The sequence below is a fragment of the Octopus bimaculoides genome, chromosome 12, assembly GCF_046866305.1.
Source record: "Octopus bimaculoides isolate indiv1 chromosome 12, ASM4686630v1, whole genome shotgun sequence".
NCBI lineage: Eukaryota > Metazoa > Mollusca > Cephalopoda > Octopoda > Octopodidae > Octopus > Octopus bimaculoides.
The window spans coordinates 9,002,533-9,029,416 of record NC_142939.1 but is presented as its reverse complement, the minus strand read 5'-3'; the positions used below and the strand labels follow the sequence as shown (position 1 = coordinate 9,029,416).

At 35.4% G+C, this 26,884-nt stretch overlaps 1 protein-coding gene across 2 annotated transcripts; it reads right to left on the bottom strand.

Annotated features, from left to right (window-relative positions):
• Positions 1 to 1,331: 1,331 nt before the first annotated feature.
• Positions 1,332 to 26,241, bottom strand: LOC106876756 (phospholipase DDHD1). Of its 2 annotated transcripts, XM_089360789.1 has the most exons (15): positions 23,038 to 26,241; positions 20,105 to 20,272; positions 18,114 to 18,242; positions 17,769 to 17,907; positions 15,332 to 15,447; positions 14,382 to 14,488; positions 13,409 to 13,520; positions 10,166 to 10,242; positions 9,089 to 9,109; positions 7,063 to 7,130; positions 5,925 to 6,000; positions 4,836 to 4,991; positions 3,544 to 3,778; positions 3,297 to 3,437; positions 1,332 to 1,883 (listed from the first exon to the last, which is right to left on the bottom strand). In XM_089360789.1, the coding sequence occupies exons 1-15, from the start codon at positions 23,663 to 23,665 to the stop codon at positions 1,732 to 1,734; spliced, it is 2,325 nt and encodes a 774-aa protein (XP_089216915.1). In that variant the 5' UTR covers positions 23,666 to 26,241; the 3' UTR covers positions 1,332 to 1,731. The 2 variants fall into 2 exon arrangements, with proteins under 2 accessions (XP_089216915.1, XP_089216916.1); XM_089360790.1 differs by lacking the exon at positions 9,089 to 9,109 and having other exon boundaries at positions 23,038 to 24,222.
• Positions 26,242 to 26,884: the final 643 nt, after the last annotated feature.

The window sequence follows — 26,884 nt, the reverse complement described above, 5'->3', positions numbered from 1 at the left end:
GCTATGGCTACTGACATTATAAGCACCATAGAAATTGATTAAAGCAAGGATCCCCGACTATGCAGATCATTTGATACTGGGCTACACAGAAAGAATAAATCTTTTATTTTTATTATACTGACTATCAAAGACAGCAGGGCACTTTTACATTATATATGTAATATATATATATATATATATATCTATATATATATGTAATATATATATATATATGTGCATTATATATGTAATATGTATGCAGTGTATACATTATATATGCAATGTATATGTAATCATCATCATCATCATCATCGTTTAACGTCCGCTTTCCATGCTAGCATGGGTTGGACGATTTGACTGAGGACTGGTGAAACCGGATGGCAACACCAGGCTCCAATCTGATTTGGCAGAGTTTCTACAGCTGGATGCCCTTCCTAACGCCAACCACTCAGAGAGTGTAGTGGGTGCTTTTACGTGTCACCCGCACGAAAACGGCCACGCTCGAGATGGTGTCTTTTATGTGCCACCCGCACAAGCCAGTCCAGGGGCACTGGCAACGATCTCGCTGGAAAATCCTACGGGAGCCAGTCAGGCGGTACTGGCAACGGCCACGCTCAAAATGGTGCATCTCATGTGCCACCCGCGCGTAATATATATATATATATGCATTATATACAATAATTAAATTACATTATGCACAGGATATCCTGGTCCATGGAAAAATTGTCTTGCATGAAATGGGTCTATGGGGCAAAAAAGATTGAGGATCATTGGATTAAAGAATTATATCTGGAATAAACTTTTTTTTTTTAAATATAATGACAGCACCCTCACAATCTCTATTACAAATTATGGTTTCTAACATAGTTATGGTGACAATAGATTTTAAGAGCAGGTAAAGTGAGTTCCTGTGATGTTCAAGGCTTTCCTGAGGACATTAATAGTACAGATAAAGATGTTTCAACTGGGAATTACAGCCAGTGAACTGTTTGCAGAGAATCTACCACAGCGTTTGCCATAACTCCATCAACAATAGAGGTTTCTTACATTTAAGGAACAAGTCTAACAACATCAAAAATAATCAAAATGTTTGATTTTCTTCACAAAAGGAATGACGCTTAATTTCTTCCTTAAAGAAAATGTTAAATTGAATAAATGAATAAATGACAAAGATTAAATATCTTCTGTGAACCAATATGTTTGTTGAAAAGTGTAGTCAGAATTGAAGAAGTCTTTTGAATTAGATATCTTCCAAACAGTAACTACACACATACAAATATTTTCTCTGTAAATACAAAATGGTTTACATGTAGTATGTGTATGTGCAAGACAATAAAAAAAATATTCATGTATATAAATATAAACATACATTTATTAATGCTGGCCTTATAAGGTTTAAAACCCTTCTCAAATATTGACTATAGTCAAAGCTTAAAATTTCAAAACATTATCTTGTGGCTACATAAATTTTTATGTTCATCATTTTTATTTATTGCAAACATTATAGTTGTCACTTTTCTTTTTTTTACAGCAGTGAACAAGCACTAATAATAATAGTATAAAAAAAAAAACAACTTTTTTTATAGAAACATACAAAAACAATAAAATTAAACAGAATATCCAAAGTAAAAAATTATTAAAAAAAAAAAAAATGGCAATGACACAATTAGTACATCTTCACAATTCTTGTAATTAATTTTTTAAAAAAAATACAAAAAAAAATTGTTCTTGATGTTTATTATTTTTGTTAAACTAACATGTTTGAATGTTAGGAAAGACATGGGTTAGAATGAAAAAAGCTACATCTTGGTTTGACCAATAGGCAGTATGTGAAGTTAGTGCAGATATGTAACTATTCTCAAAACTGCTTTCTTTCAATTGGAAATCCATACGATACTCCAGAACTGTAAAGGAAAAGAAAAAAAAAGGATTAAAAATTTTTTTTTGTTTTTGCTTCAGTCATTGGACTGTGGCCATGTTGGGCAGTGCCTTGAAAGATTTCAGTCAAATGAATTGATCCCAGTACTTATTTTTAAAGTTTTATTCTATTGGTCTCTTTTGATGACCCACTAAGTTACAGGGACATATACAAACCAGCACTGGTTGTCGAGCAGTGGGTGGGTAGGGGTGGATGGGGGGGGGCAAAGATACGTGAAGACAAACACATTCTTTGGGCTTCTTTCAGTTTCTGTCTACTAAATCCACTCACAAGGCTTTGATTATTTCATGGCTATAGTAGAAGACACCTGCCCAAGACATCATTCAGCGGTACCAAACCTAGAACTATGTGCTTTGGAAGCAAACTGCTTTACCACACAGCCAAACCTGTATGCACAAATTATAATTTAATTCTATAGAAAATGATGGATAAATTAAACATAATATTATGATAGTGCAGAAGGAAAGAAAAAGCCAAATGTTTCAAAAAAAAAAACAAAAAAACTTTCTATTATTCAAACCATGCAACAAATGGATTACAATAGCTAACATAGAAGCCAGAATTAGAATTTCTCAATTATTTTCCTATAATTTGTGTTTATTCTTCTTTCTCAGTGAATTATCATCCTATTTACTACCACTGCCATGAAGTAGTGACTGCTTCACTTGTCACTCCAAATTCTAATTATACTCTGATGGTATTGATAAAAACCTTCATCAATTCATCATTGACACTAGTTGTTTTGATAATTGTTTCTATCAACGAAGCTTCTTCAGCCTCTCAGCACAAAAGTCAATGAGTAGACCGCAGACTCTGAGATGAATCTGTCATTGAATGGATCGGTGATGATATTGTCTCAGAGCAATGAGCAATGCAAAGCATATGAAAATTAGGTCATCTTGTCTGGGTGTTTGTTATCACCACACTCTGATCTTGTAGGTTCCAAGATCACTAATATGCCCTCAGAACATGTTAGCAGCATTTCCCAGCCCATATGAAGAGCTACACCAACTCAAATGATACCATTGTTCAGTTCTATAGCAATCTGACACATTGGGAGGCGACTAAGCCAGGCACTGCCCCATAGCTCACATCCAGCTATCAGCTAAGCAAAAAGTTTTGTTGATTTTATATTTCTGCAAGTACATAGTCAATAACAATATGCTCTGCAGAAATATTCAATATCTACAATGAATTTGAAACTTGTTTTCTTTGAATTCTGTAAACACAGCACTATTTTATTGTTGTTTCATATGGATAACATTAAGTAGATTACCAATTTAATTTGATACAGAAAAAATAGGTTAGGCAACTGTATTAATGGTATGTCTATTAGGAATAATATAAAGTAAAAAAAAAAAAAAATTCAAGCACATACCTGGGGCATTATGCACAGAACAACTTGGCATTGGAGTTGGGTTCATTTCTTCTAACTGTCTTGCTTCCGTCTCCATTTTTTTAAGCTCACGAGTCAATAAATCTGAAGGTGACTTTTTAATTAAAGTTAAGAACATGTTCCCTGCAGCAAGAAAAGGTGTAAGAGTGAATGATAGCTAGAGATTCCAAAAACAGAAAATGACAGCACTTGAAGAAAAGATGAATCTTAAATCTAAAAATCAACTTACCCAAAGAATATCCAATGGTTTTGGGTAAGGATGAGGATTCTACTTCAGTTTCTGTGGAAGACTCAGGAATGCTTGCAATACTGTGTTCACTACTCGAATCAACAAGAGTATCAGAAGTACTCCCTCTTCCTGAACACTCTGAATAGGGTCTCTTTAATGGGGCATCAAACCGTTGGATGTCCACAGGTAAAATAGATGCATAATGTTTGTAGATTAATGGTTCAATGCGATAGGCCTGAAAATAGATTGATAATTTAATTGAAAATGCTATGCTCTAATTTACACATGTCTTGAATTGATTATTTGAAGGTTGTCATAATTATCCTCCCTGTTGATAGCTGTGTGCAACATCTTTTAAGTCTTTAGCATTTAAACAGGCCACATCTGGCCCAAATGTTTTACCTGTTTTATATTCAAACTGGCCAGATACAGCCTCTCACACATACACTACAATATCATTGTAAAAGTAAACAATCATATCATTGAAATTTTGAAGCTATGAGATAATGCATGAATAGTTCAGAACAATGTGAATAAATAAGCAATACATTTGACAAAGTAATGAGAATGCAAAAGGGTTTAACATTAAGATTTACAACAGATAGTTTCATATGGGTAGATCCTCACATACCCTAACAATTAATATTATGGATTCTACAACAAATGGTAACTTTTCTTTCTATAGCAATTTGGTTATTAGAAACTAGTAAATTTAAGAACTTGCTAACAAATTCAGTATGGGCAGCTGTGTAATTAAGGAGTTTACTTTCAATCTAAGTGTTCCATGTTCAATCCTGTTGTAGATGTATGTGTATATTTGCATCTCCTTAAATCGTTATCTCAGAAGTGATGGGAGAGGAGAAAAGATGGGGTTTTCAATGGTTTTCAGTTGAAGGAGAGAGAACAGAACATGGTTTAGGCACAAAAGGAAGAGAGAGACAGACAGAAGGGAATACAGAAAGGAGGGGGAGAAGAAGTGAAAGAGGAAGGTAGAGGTAGCCAAGTTAACGATGTAAGATTAACAACACTATGGCTTGTAATCTAGAATGTATACTACTCTATTTCCTATAAGCAAGCAATTCAACTTTCTCTCATTCTGTGTGGTCACCATACAATTAATAAATAGTTAATTAACTTGTGTGAATTTTAAAGTCTTTTTAATGGGTCTGTGTAATGACAGAAGTCATCATATTGTGTCCCTGTTGAACAAATTCTATAACTAATATTTGAAAGTGGACCCAAAATGAATAAAAATTTCAACTGAGAAATTTATGCAGAATAAGCTTCCTTACAATTGGGTCGGCTGGATGGTAAATGTTGAAGAGTCTATGACACAAATGTGATGGAATGACGTTTGGTTGTCCATTGTTATCACAGCCATGAAGAGGGACACCTCGGAGAGTTAGAAACACAGCCAAAGGAGAACCAAGACAAAAAAGGTTTTCTACCTAAAAATGAAATGACAGGAAAAAAAAAAATTTTTTAATTAAAAAAAAAAAATTAAAACATCAATAAATATATAAACAGTTTCTGAAAGAACAATTAGAGAAATCGTTATGTAACAGATGTATAGATTACAGAGAAAAGATTTTCTAAATGACATTAGATTGTATTAACAGCAATTTGTCACAGAAGAGACCAGCAGACCCACTGATAAGACTTACTGGGCACATTGTAGTGTGATTGGTGATAAGGTCTCTTTGTAAGTGATATAAACATGGGTCAAGCTGTCAGTGAGCTTGTTGCTCTTTTCTATCTCAAACTAGTGCTTATAGGATCTAAGAGAATTTACATGAAAAATATAAGCAGAATTCACATTTACTAGTGAAAAATCTGAGAAATTTGATAACAAAACATCTGAGTCAATATTGGTGGGGATAGCACAATACTTGAGTGTGAAAAATGAGGATAATATATATATATATATATATATAGACAAGAAGATAAAATATATATCATTGAGTTTTAGGTAGAAAAATTGGAGGTGGTGGTCATATTATATTCAAGACGTTAATGTATTCAAGCAAATATGGAAGTTTATAGTAAGATTTCATTTTGATTGAATTGATTTTAGTTTCATAATCAATGCAGAGAATTGATCACAGTAAGTAAAGAAAACAAAAATAGGCACACTTTTGATAAGAAAAAAGCCTGTTCATACTGCATTGATCAAGTGAACAGGCCAGATCAACCAGTTCATTGCAAATATTGCTTTCTTGTTGGTCTTTCATTATGATACTGGTTCATCCATTTGTTCAAAGTATATCCGAAAATTCTACAGGAAAGGGCATTGCAAGACTAATTTCTACCAAACCAAAAATCTTTGGAACAAATAAGAATTTAATAACAAATTACAAATAATCAAAATTAAGGATAATTACTCGGAATTTGAGTGCTTGTGACCCTTTTTGTTGTTTCTCTTGAAGTGAAGACAGTTGGGATTCAATTTCAGAAACTCTGAAAACATAAATAAATAAATCATACATTATTAATGCATTATCAGGGGTTATGGTTATTTCATTTGATACCTTTTTCACGTACGTATGTATGTATGTATAAAGTAAAGCCCTCCTTCAGTCATGCATGACCATGAGATTGCACCTAGAAAGTTATCCATAGAGGCACAAGTCCAGGCAAGGTTGTTAATGGAAGACCAGCGGTCACCCATGCATACCAGCCTCCCTTCTCCATGCTATAAATGTTATTCAAGGGAAAAGCAATTCAGCTTGGCACCACTGACATCACAACTCATTTCTACAGCTGAGTAAACTGGAGCAACATGAAATAAAGTCTCTTGCTCAAAAGCACAACACACAGCCTCAGAGCAAGAGGTAGAATGTATGAAGTATGTGTAAGATAATGTGTTAGCAGTAAGAACAGCAGAGAGATTTAAAGACAAAAATAGTTAAGTTAGTGTTAACATATGCAATGAATGGAGTATTATTTTTCATATTCAATATATATGTGTGTGCATGTACAGTGAGAAGGAAAAACGATTATTTCAGTCTTTTTCCTGCAAGTATGAGAGGCAATTCAAGATATGTTTCAGTATAATTTTGACTTCATCACCAAAACAGATTTTTACCATACTTGTTGAAGTAATGATGAATGAATAACTAATTAAATGTACAATACTGTATATTTATTGAGAAAAGAAAGGATGTAGAGAATAAATAATTAAGAGTCATCACCTCATTCCAACCATGTTAATAGGAGAAACAAAACTGATGCAAAATGATAAGGTTCTACTGAAGCAGACACAGACAACAACAACAATAAAACAAAAATAATCTTAAAGGAAATTACAGCTTAAGACTGTATTACTGTGTTTTCTGGCATACAAGACAAATTTTCAAAACCAAAATAGGCAGGCTGAGTTATACACCAAGATAAGTAGTTTGGAGGGTCAAAAATTCTATGTGAAAAACAGTAGAATTTGGAAAGAGAGTGAGTACGTTTGAATGTTTACACCATATACCCCATCGACTTGTATGTCAAAAAATACTGTAGGCGCCATACCTTGCTCTGGCACTGTCCATATCAGATAACAGATGGGTACTATCTTGCAACTGTTCTCGTTTTTCATCCTAAATATTTAAAAAAAAAAAAAAAAAAAAAGAAAAAAAAAGAAGAAACAAAATACATGAACCAAGTATGGTTAGATTAATTTCTGGATTCATGAGTGAGCTATGGATACCTGTTGTGTGCATGCGTTTGTTAACACACAAACACAGACACACAATACATGTTTTTATGTGCTACTAATAGTTTTACATGTTGAGAAATACCTTAAACAGATTCATCAAGCACAAACAAATAGCAAACCAAACATTTCAAGTTTGTTATATGTGGTTTCTGCCTGATGGATATGTCTGAGGCATTTCCCAACATATAAAACTATTAGTAGTACATCAAAATATGTATTGTGTATATCAAATAATATCTATCTCTCCACCAGATGAAGTACTTTTCTACTGATCTCACCATCATGGGACAGTTCAGTTTATATACATATATAAAACCATTTAATGTACACAGTGTCTTCCATGACATGATGCTATTAGAAACTCTTATTTTAATACTGTGTACATGAAATGATAATCATCTCTCACTGGATGGAGAACATGTTGCTCATCCTACCTTTAATGAAACATGAAAAGCTAAAGACAGTGAAAGCAATAATACAAAAACCTCCTTTCGTCAGTTGACAATTACAGGATTTACCCTTCAGATGAATTACAGTGGCATTGCTCACTTTAAGTAATCTGAGTTGCTCCTTACAACTCAATGTGGTTAGCCAGAGCCTGGATTATAACAGTGGTCGTACAGTACCTGCCTAGATACTTTGTCCCTTTCTATTCATCACACACACACACACACACACACACACACACACTTAATCTATATATTTTTAATGCTATAAGTTAAAAAAAAAAAATGAGAAATTAAAGATTACATAAAATTAAGGCACATTCTCTTTAGCAAGAGGTAGCACCTAATTCTGCTAACTCCGGTTTGTCTGATTGAAGTGAAGAGAGGAAGAGCTATTTTGGTTTCATTACTGAGTGGTTAGTAATAAAGAAAGGACATCCAGCTGTAAAAGCAACTGTTACAGTAAATATATCATCCCAATCATGCAAATAAGGGAAAAATGTATATGAAATATTGGAAAAGCAAAACAGATAAATTAGTAATCAATAATATTATATTAGAAGCTTTGAAAGTACAAGAGGATTAGAGATAATTAGCAACAACAACATATCCATGTGTGTATGTGTGCACCCACACCAAGCACACATATAAACCTGAGCATTAACCCTCTGCCTACCACCACCATGTATTCTAATTATTCTTTCATTCATAGGTTTAGTTATCATTCTTGAAGCTTGTCTTTTTTTTTTTGTTGTTGTAGATTATTCAATTTTATTACTTTTTCTGTTCTGTATATATTTCTTTATCTGAGCAGCGTTAAGACATAATTACCAACGTTCAAAATCATTAAGTTATAAAAGGAAGGTAAGTTCAATATAAACAAGTTAATTAGATAATAAAAATGACTACATTCCTCATCATTAATTATCATTTAATGTCTGTCTTCTGTGCTAGTATGGGTTGAATGGTCTGGCAGAATCCAATGAATTAGAGGACTGCATTGAGCTCCAATCTCTGTTTTGGCATGGTTTCTGTGGTTGGATGCTCTCCCTAATGCCAATCCTTTTACAGACCTTAATATGGTTGTAGTTTTATATTCTGTGACCATCATTTGTAAATGATTTCTCAATACATATTACTATACTAACAGTGGCAATTCACAGTAAAATATTCTGTGCTAATTGTATGTAGAATATGAATACATTTCATTTGATCTAATATATTGTCACCTTTGTTGTAAACAGAAGCAGGGCCTAGTATGTAAATATGGAAGAGAGGCAAACATCCAGACAGAGACAGTGTTAGAGTATTAAAAAAACCGAAAAAAGAAAGAATTATTTGAAAGAGTTAGATACATCCAAACATACTTAGTATAAGAGACGTTGTAACTTACTATTAATTCCATATATTGTTTCTGAAATAAAATTTATGAAATTGAAGAATGAAAAAAAAAAAAATAAATGAATAAAAGCAAGATATGAAAAATATATGAAAATGGTTCATGGTTCCTTTACGTTTTAATGAACGTATAAGCAAGTAAATATATTTAAGTGTTTCAGTGGAAATTATTCCTAGCCTTTTATTTGCTGTCAATTCTTAGATGTGTAGTAACGCCGTGCGCATGCGTAGTCTCACGCATGCGTGGAATTCAACACCCAAGCTTTCCCGCTTCATTCTGTTTCTTTCTTGCTGGCCAGCGATTGAGCAAGGACGTGTCTAGCTGTCTCTCCATCGTTCGAACTCACGCTAGACAGCTCACATCAATATACCAACGTCACAACATACATGTTCTCACACACCGAAGACGTCTCAACAAACAAGATAAAAGATGTATATTTTCCACCTTGAATAAATGTTGTTATGTTGATAGTTTGGAGTTCAGCGTTCCGTTCAATTCTTAATTTAATATAGGAAAGTCAGGTGTACATCTAATGATGTATAACCCACTTTCCTATAAAGTGGTGACCCTCCGACGTGATTCAGACACGCAGCCCGCTGAGCTACAATAACAACTATTTCTATATAACTGATAACGCATTCCTATAAAGTGGTGACCCTCCGACGTGATTCAAACACGCAGCCCGCTGAGCTATATAACCACTTTCCTATAGATGCAATCTACTAGACTAAATATACAACCACTTAAAGACCTCTCTGTGGATCATTTAATGTCTGTCTTCCAGCAGACAGAGTTGGAACTCTTTTAAATAATATATATATATATATATATATATATAGAAGTATATGTGTATATATATATTTGTGTTTGTGTGTGTATATGAATATATATATATATATATATATATATGCTTTAATTCAGGTAATGTTAAAACATGAAGCCTGAAGCTTAGAACCAGGAGTTGTCCCAGACATGTTGGCATCAAAAGGGTTAAAGAGATATTCTTCAAAACCAGTAATGAGCTTGTGATTAGAACAAATTATCAAGAGAAAGAAAAAAGGGGTTACTTACGATTAAAGATGCAACAAACTGATCATAAAGTTTGATTGGGTTCCAGCTTGTAATGATATCGTACGTTATCACAGCACCTAGGGGCCAGATATATACAAACAGAAAGTTGAAATAATTCTTCATATTTTAAAAAATGTTTGTGATATCATGAATGTGAAAAAATACAAAATTTCAAGATTTTTATTGCATATAAATACATATAATAATCCTTTCTATTGAAGGCACAAGGCTTGAAATTTTGTGGGAGGGGGACTAGTTGATTGCATCAACCCCCAGTATTCCACTGGTATTTGACTTAACCCTGAAATGATGAAAAGCAAAGTCGACCTCAGCAGAGTAAATATATATAATATGATATTATAATAGCTATTTCAACTAACTTTACCAAGTGACTATATATATTATCATCATCATCATTTAATGTCTCTTTTCCATGCTGGCATGGGTTGGCTGGTTTGATAGGGGCTAGCTAGGTGGAAGACTGCACAAGTCTTCACTGTCTGTTTTGGCAGGGCTTTTATGGCTGGATGCTCTTCCTAACACCAACCATCTTACATACATACATACATACATACATATAGATATATATATGTATGTATGAAACAAACAAAGATTTATACAGAGTAGGCTAAAAGTCATGTATAAAATAGGTTCAATAAGCTCATGTATATGTATATATATATATATATATATATATATATATATACACACACACATATACACATACATATATATAGATACATACATATATATACACACACATATATACATACATACATATATATATATGTGTGTGTGTGTGTGTGTGTGTGTATTCACCAGATGTCTTAGCCCCAGGATATGATCATTGTCCCAGATTGAGTTTGAACTGGGAACCATATTTTAAGAATGAGTAATAATGAGGTCATTATAATCTTTATTGAAATAAGTTATTTCAGACAATTAGACACTTAATCTGCCTGAATGAAATCAAATAACAAGAATGTATCTATGTAGTCACTTGACCTACCATACCATGCCACCTTTAACAATGGATACACCAGAAAATGTAGTTCATGGTATACTGTTTCTGGATGGGCAAGGAAAGTTTATAGCCCTTTACAGTAGGGTTGTTTATTCAGGGCCAAACTGGGGCTCACAACAACAACAACATAAACCAAATTCTACTCTTCACTATGCCATTCCCAACTTCAATATTTATGAAAGAAAACCATTAAAATGATATTAACAAGGTCTTTCAAAAGAACATACACTTCAGCAACCAAGGTACCCTATTGTAAAGATGGGCTTAACCTTAGTGAACCTACTTAACAACACCAGATCAATAATGAGAGTATAATTGTTCTCTTTATCAATAATTGATTAAGTATCATTGTCCAATGTATGACAAAAGTCTGAGATACTCTCCCTTCAGACATTATGGATTACCATAATCATAATGATAGTGTATGAAAATCAAACAATACCATTTTGACTTATTTCATAAGGATTAAAAACACATAAATAACACTGAAAATTAAAACCCATTTTAAATTACATATTTTCTTATCACTTTTAATTAGTTTTTTTTTTATTAATTCATTCATATTTTATTGATATTTAAACTAAATTTTGGATCAAAGAAACTACATAATGGCAGGGGAGGGAGAAATGATTTCATAAATCAGATTATTTGGATCAATAAGCATTCAGATACAACTTTTTCCTAATTTTTTTCTGGATTGAACAGTTCAGTATTCAATACCTATTTTTTTCCCCATTATCATGAATAAATGATGAAGTTTCATACAACAGATTGAATGAGATAATTATTAACTCTGCCATGTTACTAAAGACTGTGCCTTTGGATTGCTTTTCATATATTAAAAAAAACAAAAAAAACTTGAATGACTAAATATAAAGACAACAATGTAAGTGAGAGGTATGAACCATTTCAAAGAACAAATTATTTAGCTTAAGTACTTGCAAAACAATATATATTGTTTATCTTTGAAAAATTTTCAGTCATTGGACTGTGTTCATGCTGGAGTATCGCCTGGAAAAGTTTAGTCAAACAAATCAACATCAGTCCTTAATCATCATCATCGTTGTTTAACATCCGCTTTTCATGCTAGCATGGGTTGGACGATTTGACTGAGGACTGGTGAAACCGGATGGCTACACCAGGCTCCAATCTGATTTGGCAGAGTTTCTACAGCTGGATGCCCTTCCTAACGCCAACCACTCTGAGAGTGTAGTTAATATTTTTTTAAAATCTGATACTTTTCCCATTGATTTCTTTTGTCCAGACAGTTTTCAAGTGGTGGTGGGCACAAAGACACACATATATACATATCATCATACATAAACATACATTACATGGAAAAATGCGAGCATGAAAAGTCATATTCTTAAATATTATAAACCTGGAAAAGTACAGGACATGTTATTACACCTGGTTACTGTCTGTTTTGGCAGGGTCTTTATGGGTGGATGCCCTTTCGGACACCAACCACACACACATACATACATACAGAAATATAGTCTTCCTTTATTTTTGGCTTAAACAGCAGTGTTATTTGTGTAAGGTCTGACTGCTATTTCTAGCATAACAAGCAAAAGGATTTTATAGAGGCTATCTTGGCTCAACTAAGTCAGTAAAACAAATGTGTTAACATACAGCCAATTCTGTTATAGTATACTCTTTACTCTCCTTTACTCGTTTCAGTCATTTGACTGTGGCCAAGCTGGAGCACCGCCTTTAGTTGAAGCAACCGAACCCAGGACTTATTCTTTGTAAGCCTAGTACTCATTCTATCGGTCTCTTTTGCCGAACCGTTAAGTTATGGGGACGTAACCACACCAGCATCGGTTGTCAAGCGATGTTGGGGGACAAACACAGACACACAAACATATACACACACATATATATATATATACATATATACGACAGGCTTCTTTCAGTTTCTGTCTACCAAATCCACTCACAAAGCTTTGGTTGGCCCGAGGCTATATGAGAAGACACTTGCCCAAGGTGCCACGCAGTAGGACTGAACCCGGAACCATGTGGTTGGTAAGCAAGCTACTTACCACAGAGCCACTCCTGCGCCTATATCAGTATATATCTGAAACAATAAACAGGATGGTCACAGTTGGAATTCTACTGACCTTAGTTTTGTTCAATCAAAGATGACCTACAGCTAAACAACAATACTAACAACACTAACAACCAAAATGATTTGAAGCCTCTGTTTAAATACTTACCCAAGGAATGTGCAGCAATGGATATCTTTCCTCCAGCAGAAATGAAATAAGGATTTCGGAGGCAGAACACAGAATACAATCTGTTTATCTCAGATTGCAAACCATGGGTAATCTAAAATAAAGTTACACTTTTATTAATAATTTGCCATCAAATGGTAGACAGGGCAATTTAGGATATGAAGGCAGGGAAGGCACCTGGTCTACCAGGAATCACCACTGAGATACTTTGACTCTCTGGCAGAGTAAGAAATGTGCTTGTCACCCACATAATAAACAAGGTAATACAAGAAAGTGTCAAACCCAATGCTGACATAGCAGTATCACTGTCAAAAGTTACAAAGACAAAGGCAAACTATAGAAGTATTAGACCAAGTTTACAGAAAGAGTTATAACACAAAACCCTACTGACGCCACGTTCTTAGTGAGACCTCTATAGGAGTAATCTAGTCAGGAATAAGCCCCTATACCTCTCCAGAGCAAGGAACCCTAAAGAAGATAGGATTCTTTGCTCTGTGATCTGGTGGTCACTGAAGAAGTTTGGAGTAAACATATAGCTTGTGAAAGCTGTGCAAACCATGTATAAGGGAATAGTTGAAGTGAGAATTAGTGACAAAGTATAGCAATGAATTTAGTGTGAAGGTTAGGGTTAACAAGGGTTTAGTCTTCAGTCCCCTTTTTTCACTATAGTTCTTGAAGCTATAACAGAAGGGTTTAACACCATCTGCTCATGGGAACTTCTTTATGCTGACAACCTAGCTATTATAGAAGACTCAGAAAAGAAATTCCTGACATACAAGACCAAATCTGGAACCAAGAGGCTTTAAAGTGAATTTAGCAAAGACTAAAGCTTTAGTAGGTAAGCCTAATACAATCTTCACTCAGTAACCGGTTTCTGTTTTTGAAATACAGTCCCATTCCTCAAAACTTTCCACAAACTCTACTCATAAAATAATTGAATGGAAAGAGAACTTACCTCTGATCGGTAGAGTGGACTTGTATAGTATAGAATATCCATGGCACTACTATTTAGAATTGTGCGGAGACCTTTTACACTATGGGGTGTAATGAGCTCAACAGTATCTGATAATGAACAATGGAGAAATTAAATTACTATTTACTTAATTTGCATCAGCTGATGTAAAAAGTTATTAGTGATAACACAATGGCCTGATATAACAAATCTATATACACTTCTAAAACTCTGTGATTGCTTACGTGTGCTTGACTGCAATTTAATACAGCCAAACCAGTGCATAATGGGAAAATACTCTGAAAGTAAGGTACTCCTGAAATGTGAATACAAACGGAATAAAACAAGTTTCGCATAAATAGGACCACAGATTCGTGAGATATGTTTTTCTTTTTTTGGGATTCGTTTCCACAAATTTAAGCAGAGAAACCTGGAGTTACTGCCCTTTAGTGAGAACACCTGGATAGTCTTGCCTGCATGTGTGCGTGTCTGTAATTTAATACAGCAAAACTGGTGCATAATGGGAAAATACTATGAGATATGTGGTTTTTTGGGGGTACCTTCAATAATAGCCAAAACGGTGCATAATGGGAAAATACTCAGAGGATAACATAATCCAGATATGGGAAAACTGTTTCCATTAATTTTATGTTTACGTTATATAATAATTCCTTTTGCATTTTTGTAGAAGGGTGCACATATGCCATAAACAAATGCTGTTAATGGAGTTGTTAGTGTTCTCAAATTACTGAGAGGAGTGTTGTCTAACAACAGTAGTTTTTTTTATATATCTTTTTTTCACTTACAAAAGCTATCTCCATCTTATAAAAGGAAGCAGCAAAGCCCTACAAACTTTTAGGGGGCTTTAAGCAGATAACAGTGAGTGTTATCAACTATTTAGGAAAAGTAAAAAAAAAAAAAAAAAAAAAATCTAAAAACAAGATAATACTTACCACCATCTAGTTGCAGACTAGATCGCCACTCTACAGGCAGGAATTCTACTCTCTGATTACTTTGGTCCAAATTGGGGAAATTTTTCTTTTTCAGTCGCTCTATAGATTCCCGCAGTCTGTAATCAGTAAATACCATGTTATTTCAACAAATGAATTTCATCAAATAAAATCATCATCATCATTTAATGGAAAATGGATGTTAAACGATGATGATGATGATGATAAAAGTAGTAAAAGTTGAATGTATTAATAAGTCATTACAAAATGAAGTTTGAAAAGTCTTACATACTTTATAAATATTAATTAACCTCTATCAAACTCAAAGTCTTTTTATTAGGGAACAGGGATATACTACATTGACCTGACCCCAGTATGTATCCTTGAATCCTTCTTGATATGCCCTTCTCTTCCATCTTGGCCCAAATCATTTAATTAAATTGTCAAGGAGGTCTTCTCAGTCTCTTGGATACCAACTGGCATCTGCACAGGTCCACCTGGTGTGAACCTTGTGAATTGTCCATCTCAGCAAAACTTGTGCTTTGGGTATTATTGTAGTTATGTTGTTCATTCCACACTGTTCCCAAATTCTCATTTCATGCCAGCCTCTTCAATAGCACCATCCTGCTTCTATTCTTATATGCAAGTGAAACATGGGCTACACTGAAAGATCCATGCTAGCATCTCAGTATGGAACTGCTATGCATTTCATTTACACAAAGGAGATCAAAGAAAGAAAAATCAAACAAGACAGTATTTGAACTCAGAACCAAGAGGTATCAAATACCGTCAATAGTTTCTTACATCTCTCTGCCATCTGTGACACTTCTACTATAAGATGTTACTTAGCCTCACATCATCCCTGATTAAGCAGACTAAACCTTATCAGTAGAGGCATTTCAGCTGTGACTATCTTGTATTTTTCTATAACTAAGACCAATGTATCTTTTCTTTAAAATAGCAGGGTTGAGGCACATTTGGTTGCTATTTCCAGCAGGTCAGGTAACTACATAGATCTTCCCTCATTAAATGATTATTGTTTATGTATGAGGATGTAATATTTACACAACAGTTAAATAAAGAAGAAAAAAAATGAAACGTAACAAGTAACCTTTGCCATGTCTAAATTTCACATCAAGATCAGTCTTAATCTCTGTTTATTCAAGCTTCAAAAACCGGATTAAAATAGGTGCAATGCAGAATTTCTAGATTTAAAACCCTTCTTTGATTGTAGATACCTCTGAACATAAGAAATATAAATGCAACATAAATTTTTAGTCAATCTAATGCTAGAAGTCATCTTCAGATGAGAAATTTTGACAGATTTCTTTCAATAGATGTTTTATCATCGTTCAGTCATCACCATACGAAAGAAGTTGATCAAGATTGAAATAATGAAGGTGCTTTCTCAGTGTTACTTGAGTAGCTAGAAATAACAGTCAAATCTCCTTCAAATCAAATCCTATCTTCTTAAAAAAGACAAACCAGATAATGTATAAACACTAGGTATGAATAAGAGCTGGTATGATAACAGTTGTAATGTCTCTGATCAACTGGATAAGAGCTGACCTAGGGTTAAACAACAACAACAACAAAAAAACAACCTGACTGAAGTACTGGAAGTCAATAAACCTCTCACCTATTTTCAGTTAGTTTGGCACTGATTAATTTATTTTGTTTACCTTTTCACCTGCCAACAAAGTTGGATGTCAACAACTTTTGAGTACCTTGGTTATGGCACAACACCAATGAAAAGGTATTAACCAATAACTTTTGAATCAGCTTGACTTTTCTATTTTAATACCATACTTTTGGTGAGCAATAGCTAGTTGGTATCAGGTTTCTAACAAGCAAATCACTACTTCATTGCATTTCCAATGGCAAAAGTGACAAGAGACTATCTGTGCTAGTTTATCGGTTTTCACACTAATATGTCCATCAGCAAAATGTTACACACATACGAGGGGGTGCTGGAAAGTTCCTGGCTTTAAGAGTATCAGGAAAGGCCAGGTTGGAGACCCAACCTTCTGAGTTCTTTTACGAGGCTTAGAAAAACTGAAGGGCTGCTACAATAAGTGTGAAGCTGAGAGGGGAATATGTTGAATAAAATCATAATTAACTGATCCTCCTGTATTTTTTTTTACCCAAAGCCAGGAACTTTTTAGCACCCCCTCGTACATATATATATGTATTTGAAGGATTTTCATAAAGTTTCCATAAACCAAAATTTTATCACAATGCATTGGGTGACCCAAAGCTATGGTAGGAAACATGCCCAAGGTTGTATGCAGTGGTATTGAACCCAAAACTCATGTGATTGTGAACTTTTTAATAAAAACATAGCCATGCATCTTTACTGAGAGACATCTTCTAGCTGGTAATGTTTAAAAACTGACCCATGAATAAGAAAAATAAAAACAAATGTTAAAGAGAAACGTACTCATTACATCGTTTAATTATATTGCCAGTATCCATTTTTTGGCCAATACCATGAACAACAAACACCAGATGAGTAATGTCTGGAGGCTTGTCATCCATCCGAGCTTCATTACAGTATCCGCGACACAGTTTGGTTCCACCTGCAGAAAAAAAACAAATATATTACTATGCAGCCTTTAAATTGGATTATATTTCGATGAAATTGTAAGAGTGCTGTTCCAATATGGAAGCAAGTTTTGTCCATTTTATACCAAGCATAGCACATCCATCTCCTGACCTAAATATAACCAGTTAGATCTATTCAAGACCAAACCACTAAAGAGGAAAAGAAGATTTAAATACTTACTCTTCTGAAATCCTAATGTCTGACTTACAGATCGAACAATTTTTGAAGGAGTAGAATCACTAAACATGTAAACTTCCGTAGCATTTCTCCATTCAACATGGCAGTCTGAGAATGCTATATGATGGATAACTGTAACGAAGGAAAGGGAGAAAATTAGATTAAATTTTTAAAAAAACCACAACAACCTATTGTAAATTTATTTAGATATATTTTAGAACATAGAGCAGGAATGGTTATGTGGTTAAGAACTTCCATTTGCAACTATATGGTTTTGGGTTCAGTCCCACTGCACAGTATCTTGAAGTGCATTCCATAGCCCTAGGCTGAGAAATGCCAGACAAGGAGATTTGGTAGAAGAAAACTGCACAAAGGATATTGTAAAAAACATGTGTACACACATGCAAATATGCATTGATGTGTGTGTGTGTGTGTGTATGTGCACATGCGTACATGTGAATATGTATTTATGTCTATATATTCCATGCTTGTCACTGCAAGAGCAAAGTAGTGCTGATAATGACATTATGATTGGTCACTGTATCCTTTCAAAGGGTCAAAGCTAAGGTTCAGAAGTTATATATCATCATCATCGTCATCGTTTAACGTCCGCTTTCCATGCTAGCATGGGTTGGACGATTTGACTGAGGACTGGTGAACCAGATGGCTACACCAGGCTCCAATCTGATTTGGCAGAGTTTCTACAGCTGGATGCCCTTCCTAACGCCAACCACTCCGAGAGTGTAGAGGGTGCTTTTACGTGCCACCGGCACGAGGGCCAGTCACACGGTACTGGCATTTACATAAAATGAAATTAACAAAATACAAACATCTAATTTTTAAAACTTACTTTTATGATCAATTTAACATTTCTGCTGGTGGCATGAAAAAGCACCCACTACACACTGTAAAGTGGTTGGTGTAACTATGCCAAAGCAGACACTTGTACCTAGTGATCCTATCAAACTGTCTAACCCATGACAGCATGGAACTTGGATGTTACATGATAACAAGTTATCAAGTCATGTTAAATCCCAGGTCAGCCTTGACAAAGCAGACCTATCATCATCATCGTTTAACATCTGCTTTCCATGCTAGCATGGGTTGGACGATTTGACTGAGGATGGCTACACCAGGCTCCAATCTGATCTGGCAGAGTTTCTACAGCTGGATGCCCTTCCTAACGCCAACCACTCCGAGAGTGTAGTGGGTGCTTTTACGTGCCACCAGCACGAAGGCCAGTCAGGCGGTACTGGCAACGGCCATGCTCAAAATGGTGTATTTTATGTGCCACCTGCACAGGAACCAGTCCAGCGGCACTGGCAATAATCTCACTCGAATGTCTTTGATCAAAGATATTCTAGTCACAATAATCTTATCCTTCTCTTAAGTATTGTATATCTAAGACTATGTAGTATACCTTTTAAGGTGTCAGGGTGCAATCTGAGGAAAATTTGGCTGATGTTTCTAGCATGGTAAGCAACAACTATGTACAGGCTTCCTTGATAGTTTATAAAGGCATTAACCTGTATTTGCTTATAAGTCTTCCTAATTTTGGCACAAAGCTAGCAATTTTGAGGGGAGGGTTAAATCAATACACCATCCCAGTGCTCAACTGGTACTTATTTTATCAACCCAGAAAGGATGAAAAGTAAATTTGACCCAGGTGGTATCTAAACTTAAAATGTAAATAGCCAGAAGAAATGCAGCTAAGCATTTTGTCCACCATGGTATCCATTTAACCAGCTTATCACTTTAGGAGTTTGCTAATAATTAATAAGAGGTTCCTACATTAAAAAATAGTCAATAAAACTTCATAAGAACTTCTTACATAGGATAATGATGAAAGATTCTAATGGAAATTTTAAAATTGATTGTTTTGTATCATAGAAAACATATTCTTAGGTTCCCTTAAATTAAAATACTGTTTACTACCAGCTTGTCAACAACAGCAACACAAGATAAAAAACAAAGCAAAGTATCATTGAGCTCACCTTGTCTGGCAACCTTTAAGTTTACTGTCTCAGAAAAATCACATGGATACTTCTTTCCCAAAAACTTTCCCAAATGATCCGACTCTATACGAATGGAAGTGTCTTCCTCTAGAGGTTGCCAAGTATCATCATAGAACCAGATCCCTCGAAGTACATCAGCGGTATCACCTACAAAAAGAAAATTGCTGTTCTTGAGTTCTATAAACATGATGGAATAAAACTGGTTGCAGTTGGAATAAAGAATTTTTATAAAACATTACTCATACTTCATCATCATCATCATCATCATCATCATCGTCGTTTAACGTCCGCTTTCCATGCTAGCATGGGTTGGACGATTTGACTGAGGACTGGTGAAACCAGATAGTTACACCAGGCTCCAATCTGATTTGGCAGTTTCTACAGCTGGATGCCCTTCCTAACACCAACCACTCAGAGAGTGTAGTGGGTGCTTTTACGTGCCACTGGCACGAAGGCCAGTCAGGCGGTACTGGCAACAATAAATAGCCTTTATAAATTACAGCTGGAAAAACACAAGCCTAGTAGTCAAGATGTTGTGTTGATAATCATAACGTTGTGAGTTCAATTCCCTAGCCTTGGTGGTACATTGTGTGTTTGTTCAATTCACATAACTTCAATCAACTCCACTGAATGTGAGTATCAGTAGCACCTTGGAATGAGTTGGTATTCCATCCAAGAGAGTCTTCAGGTGTAGGAGTAATGACTACCTAGCAGTTCTCTATTTCTGTATAGAAAAGCTATCATGATAGCTTGAGTTGTCCAACAGCATCAATAAGAGTCAATCAGTAGAAGAGTTCAATAAGTTCAGTTGCCATGAAGAGAGTAAAAGCTTAGCAAGAGACCAAATGTCAGATTCTTCATTCTGCATGGCAATTGAACATGTGTGATTCTTTTATGAACTCTCATCTTCTCTTCTACTTCTTTCAGCCATTGTACTGAGGCCATGCTGGGACTTTGCCCAGAAGGGTTTAGACAAACTCGACACTTAAGCGAAAGAATAGAGAAATTGAGAGAAATGGACTCCATGTCAAGGTGTGTTTGGATAACCACATTTAAAAGTATCTAGATGGTTGCCATGGAAATTGTAAGGGGAATAATTGAGGGTTATATTCTACATTTATAAATTAGGTTAGTGAAATTAGCAAAACACAGGACATGATTTCATCACTTTTATTTTAATAGAAGTGTCCAAATCATACCTTGTTAAATCCTAATGCTATGGTATTCTAAGTGAATACTGTATAGTATCATCATCAGCTTTTGTGTATTAATATAGCGCCTATATCACAAGAGACGTAAGCTAAATGACTGTAGCTGAAAACACTTAGTCTTATAGCCTAAGAAATTTGAACCACAGTGAATTCTGTGTCCAGCAGCCTTGCTATATGGCATAAAACAAGCAAGCAGGGGGGAGCACAATAACAAATGAGCTGTACTGCATGAAATTCTGAAGAAGGTAAAATAAATAGATTTCACAGTAAACAGAGTATCAGAAAGTTGCTTCTGACTGAGAATGATTGGCACAAATGAAAAAGAACTACAGAAGTGTTAAACATATTATAGGTAGGAACAAAGATAACAACAGAGGAAATAGTGTTCAGATGTGATCTCACGCTTCATATCTAGAAGAAAACCCGTCACTTTAACTACAATTCTTCGAATACAGAAGAATTGGTAGAGTGTCAGACCTTGCAGTGTTGAATTCAGAATTTGCATTCTGAATTCAAATCATCCTTCCCATGTCGGTAAAATACTCAAGTCAATATATTTGACTATATTCTTCCCTACAAATTCGTAGCCTTGTATCTATTATAAAAAAAAATTCCTGAGTTTTGAGAGTGAGGATCAAAAAACTTTTGCATACAAATATAAGTCTACTAGCAGAAGACTATAAGTTGGAGTAATAACATTTCCCTGCGTGTCCATGGGCAGATACAATTAGTTGGCTTGAAACAAACACTGCAACCGCCTGTACGTCTAAAGAGTAGAGTTACTGTAAACACATTTGATGTAGAATTAACTAATCACGTAGAATTAGATTGTTGTTGTTCTGCACAAGTCAACCCTGACTGAATAGACCTACGATAAGAGACATTCCAACTATGACAGTCAAATCTTATTAATGTAGTAAGGCGATATTTAAGTACGATTTGACTGCTATTTCTAGCCGCTCAAGCGACCACATAGAAACTCCTTTGTTGTCTTGAGTGACCACGTTTTGAGTAACCTCGTCGGAGAGGTGCTTTCCTGAGGTCAAGTTAAACTCTTGCATTAGCTCGAGTGTCCATGTCATACTACCCATCTCGTTAGTTTCGGTGACCTCATCCTACCCACATTGACTCGATTCACCAATTCATAGAAGCTCCTTCTTTGGGTCGAATGACCATGTCGTAGAGGTTCTCTTGTCACTTATTGGTCCGAGATCACAGAATAGTTTCTCTCGCAACTAGTTAGCAGTTACTCATTTGTCGCCAATGCTAGATACTTTATTTGTTCCTTTTGTCTACAGAAATCTTCCCACTGCATTTGCAAGGTTTAATAAAATTTATTTATTTGTTTACTAGAATTTACTTGCTTTGAAAAAAAAAATGTTGATAATTAATTCCTTCAAAATTAATTTCATGTCGAATAAGTTAAGAGCGTAGGTATTGATAATAATGAATGAACAGTGTACATGTCGGGGTAGGCAGGTCAATTAGTCATTTATTATAATATCATTCACAATTACGATACTTTATAGAATATAAAATAGACTCTAATATATGACTAATACTTCGTTTTATCGACTCCTGGAAGTATGAAAGTTAAAGTTCACTGAAGCAGGATTTGAATTTCGAACGTAAAGTCGAGAAAATTCTTCGGGTATATTCGGGTATCGACAGGTTTTACCAAATAAATAAATTTATATTTACCAGTCCAAAACAACGGGTAACATTTCCGGGCGACGACATCGACTTCGTAAAGTCCTCCACGTACGACAATCATATCTTTTAGTTTATCTTCGCTTAAAGATGATACACTCAGCTCTCTGTACCTGAACTCGATCCTAAGAGAATCGTATCCGATAAATGGAGTCCATTTTTTCTTTCCAGCATGCCGGTACATCCATCTCACTTCCTCTGGGTGAAGTTCTTCGATGATTTCCGAGACTGGGTAGAGGTATTTCTTGAGATGAGCGGGTGGTGGTCTTGGCTGTTTCCGAACTGGAGTCCAGTGAGAAACCCCACTTGTCAACGACGAGCAGTTAGGATCGGAAAGTTGAACAGGAGGAAAAAGTGTATTTTTAGGATCGTCGTCATTGTCTTCGATATCATCTTCATCGTTGTTATCGTCGATACATTTCTCGTAGTCAACTACAGCCATGTAGTGTTCGTCTTCTGTCACCTGTGCTGTTGGTTCGCGAATACTACTATTCTCAATGTCTCGTTCTTCGTCTTCATCTTCGTCTTCGTTTTCTGTTTTATCGCCGCTTCCAACTTCATCGCTGTTTTTGTCGCTTTCTGTGGCAAAATAAGAGATGATGGACGTAATAGGATTCATACAGGGTAGTAATAATGAGTCAGCTGAGCGAAACTACTAAATAATGCACAGCATTGGGTGTGCAAGTGGTAATAGTAGCGGCAGTAGCACCTAGAGCATTATGAGCAGAAGAACGGTATGTGTGGCCGTTAACACAGGCCATCAGCCCTCAGCAGCCCATGTGAAATATAAAAACAAAAGTGCGTCTTTTACAGCGACATGCGCAGAGATATTGTTTGCATGGCGTGTCAAAAACGGTACGTAACTACAGCCAACACGGAAGGAGGCCGCAACAACACAGAGACCAGCGAAGATATTAAGTTTTAGTTTCCATTGAACGAATTCTCTCTCGTCGTTACAGAAGTCAGGGGATTAATGTGAAAGAGAGAGGGAGAGAAGAGGATGTATATATATGAGATGGAGGTGAAAGTAGACAGATTAAAAAGCCATTTGCATAAAGCTGAATGAAGAAAGAAGACAATGGAGAGAGAAAAATGACAAGAGACAATAAAAAGGAGGCGAAAAATTACTGAGGAGAGAGAACAGCAAAAAGGGAAGAAACAAAAGCAAGGGGAGGTAAAGCTGATAGGACAAAAGATAACACCACGTGATCACTGCTGTCTGCTAACGTCAATTAAATGGACTTAGCTTTTTGGTTTTAAAATAATTTAACTTATACTCTTTTACTTGTTTCAGGCATTTGACTGCGGCCATGCTGGAGCACCGCCTTTAGTCGAGCAAATCGACCCCAGGACTTATTCTTTGTAAGCCTAGTGCTTATTCTATCGGTCTCTTTTTGCCGAACCGCTAAGTTACGGGGACATAAACACACCAGCATCGGTTGTCAAGCGATGTTGGGGGGACAAACACAGACACACGAGCACACACACACATATATATATACATATACATATATACGACGGGCTTCTTTCAGTTTCCGTGTACCAAATCCACTCACAAGGCTTTGGTCGGCCCAAGGCTATAGTAGAAGACACTTGCCCAAGGTGCCACGCAGTGGGACTGAACCCGGAACCATGTAGTTGGTAAGCAAGCTACTTACCACATAGCCACTCCTGCGCCTAAATACATTTGATATTTTGGGCTCAGAATAATCTTAGCTTGTAATTTAAATATACTTGACTTTTAGGGCTCAAAATAAATTTAACACACTCCCTAGGGGACCAAACACAACAACATTTAAGTATTTAAATATTGTTTGGTCAAAAGCAGTTATTTAAACAACTCGGAACTTTTCTCCAGAAATATGTTGTCCTGGTTAATTTTGTATTTCAGGTTCGGAATACTTTACCTCATAAGCTAATAATATTCTTTTCTCTCTTTTGTCTTTAAACATTCCACATAGTTCTCTTTGTTTTTGGTGCAATTGTATAAATATATTAATTCAGAAGTTATCCTCTACCGTCTATATATATATCTGCTTTTTGATTTATTGAGTTCTTTTAGATTAAAACAAAAACTATTAAATTTAACTGAGCCCCTCCAAATTTACAGAGGTTCTTCCAAGTTTGGGGCCTCTTCAAACAAATTTGAGCCCACTTTATTACTTTATGTTTGAATTAGCAAAATTGTAGGAGCAATCTACTGACCCAGGGATCCCACTACATCTAATTCCGGTCCTGTCCGTGAGGGTGCTCGACTGTTTCAGCCTCACGATTACTCGCAGCAATATTGTAAGTGTTGGAGGTTACCTCACAAATTTTCAGAAGAGAACGAAAGTATCATTTGGTTCGATGTTTAACTGAGGGAGTATACAAGCATTTTTAATGCAATGCATCCAAACATATCCTCACTGAAAAACAAGCTTGTTGCAGTCCAGGGTCAGCTTCTTTTTCAACTATGCCCCTATATGAAAAGCTAGGGGTCCCCGGAAGAAATTTCTAATTTCTTCCGGGTCCACGAATCAAATTGATATATTCTACAATATAACAAATGAAAATTGGGCGTTACATTCAAAGATCACACAAAGATGTTAGTGCCAACGATGTCAAACATTATACGCAACAATTTGACACAGAAAAGAAAATTAGGGCCACTGATGGGACTCGAACCACGTTTCTAGCGTTTGTCAGACGACTGTATTATCGGTTAGTTTTTAAATGTCACATTACTCACGGAACATGAGCAATTAATAAAAGCGTGTATTCTAGAAATCATGTGACTGGATGAAAATAATGTAACCAAAATATGCTGTTATCTAAATTCTTTTTTAACAATACTAGACTGAATAATTGAAGCTATGAGGATGGATGACAATGGATTCACTAAGAATAATCTAATTTGTAGAGAATGTTGTCTTTAATTGCAAGCTATTAATAACATATAAAACGTAGATTAAAATGCAACAAAAATAACGTTTTCTTCCTGTTTTTCATCACTAGATAAACCTTGATTAAGTATTCTAGACGTGACCGTCACGTCTTTAATCCCCAACGATGTATCTAGGATTGCATTATATCCAACGAATCATTCCTTTAAAGATTTAGTGTGGTTAAAGGGAATTTTTGCTGCTATTTCTGCGAGGTCGAGCAACCACATGGTAATTCGCTGTCTGGGTCGTAATTTTTCTTTTTATTGATAGCGGGAAAGAAACTTATTTTTAGAAACAAGAAAATTAACAATCATTTGTGATACGATCTAAGAGTTGCCTCCCTGGATAAATGATATACTGCAAAGCTATTCCGACTGCTATTGATAGAAGATATATATATATATATTTATATATAAGGCGTTGTCGTTGATTGATATCTCTTCATACTCTGACAAGATCTCTTATGTGTTCCCTGAGGGATGAAAGACAAAGTTGACCTCGGCGGCATTTGAACACTAACGATTCTGCCAGCTCGCCGCCAAATAACCTTTTCTACTGTAGGCACATAGTCTGAAACCTTAAAAGAGGGTGTAAGTCGATTATATCAACGCCGGTGTTCAACTGGTACTTATTTCATCGATCCGAAGACCGACTGCAGTAGAATCTGAACTTAGAACGTAAAAACGGCAAAAAGACTGCTTAGTATTTTGTCCGGTGTGCTAACGATTCTGCCAGCTATCCACCAAATAAAAATGGTTTTAAATTTTGACCCCAGGCTACTTATTTTGGGAGAGGCATTTGTCGATTACATCAGCCTCAGCACTTGACTTGTACTTCATCTTATTGATCCAAAAGGATGAAAACAAAGTTGACTTCAGTGGTATTGGAACTCAGAACGTAAAGGGCCAAAA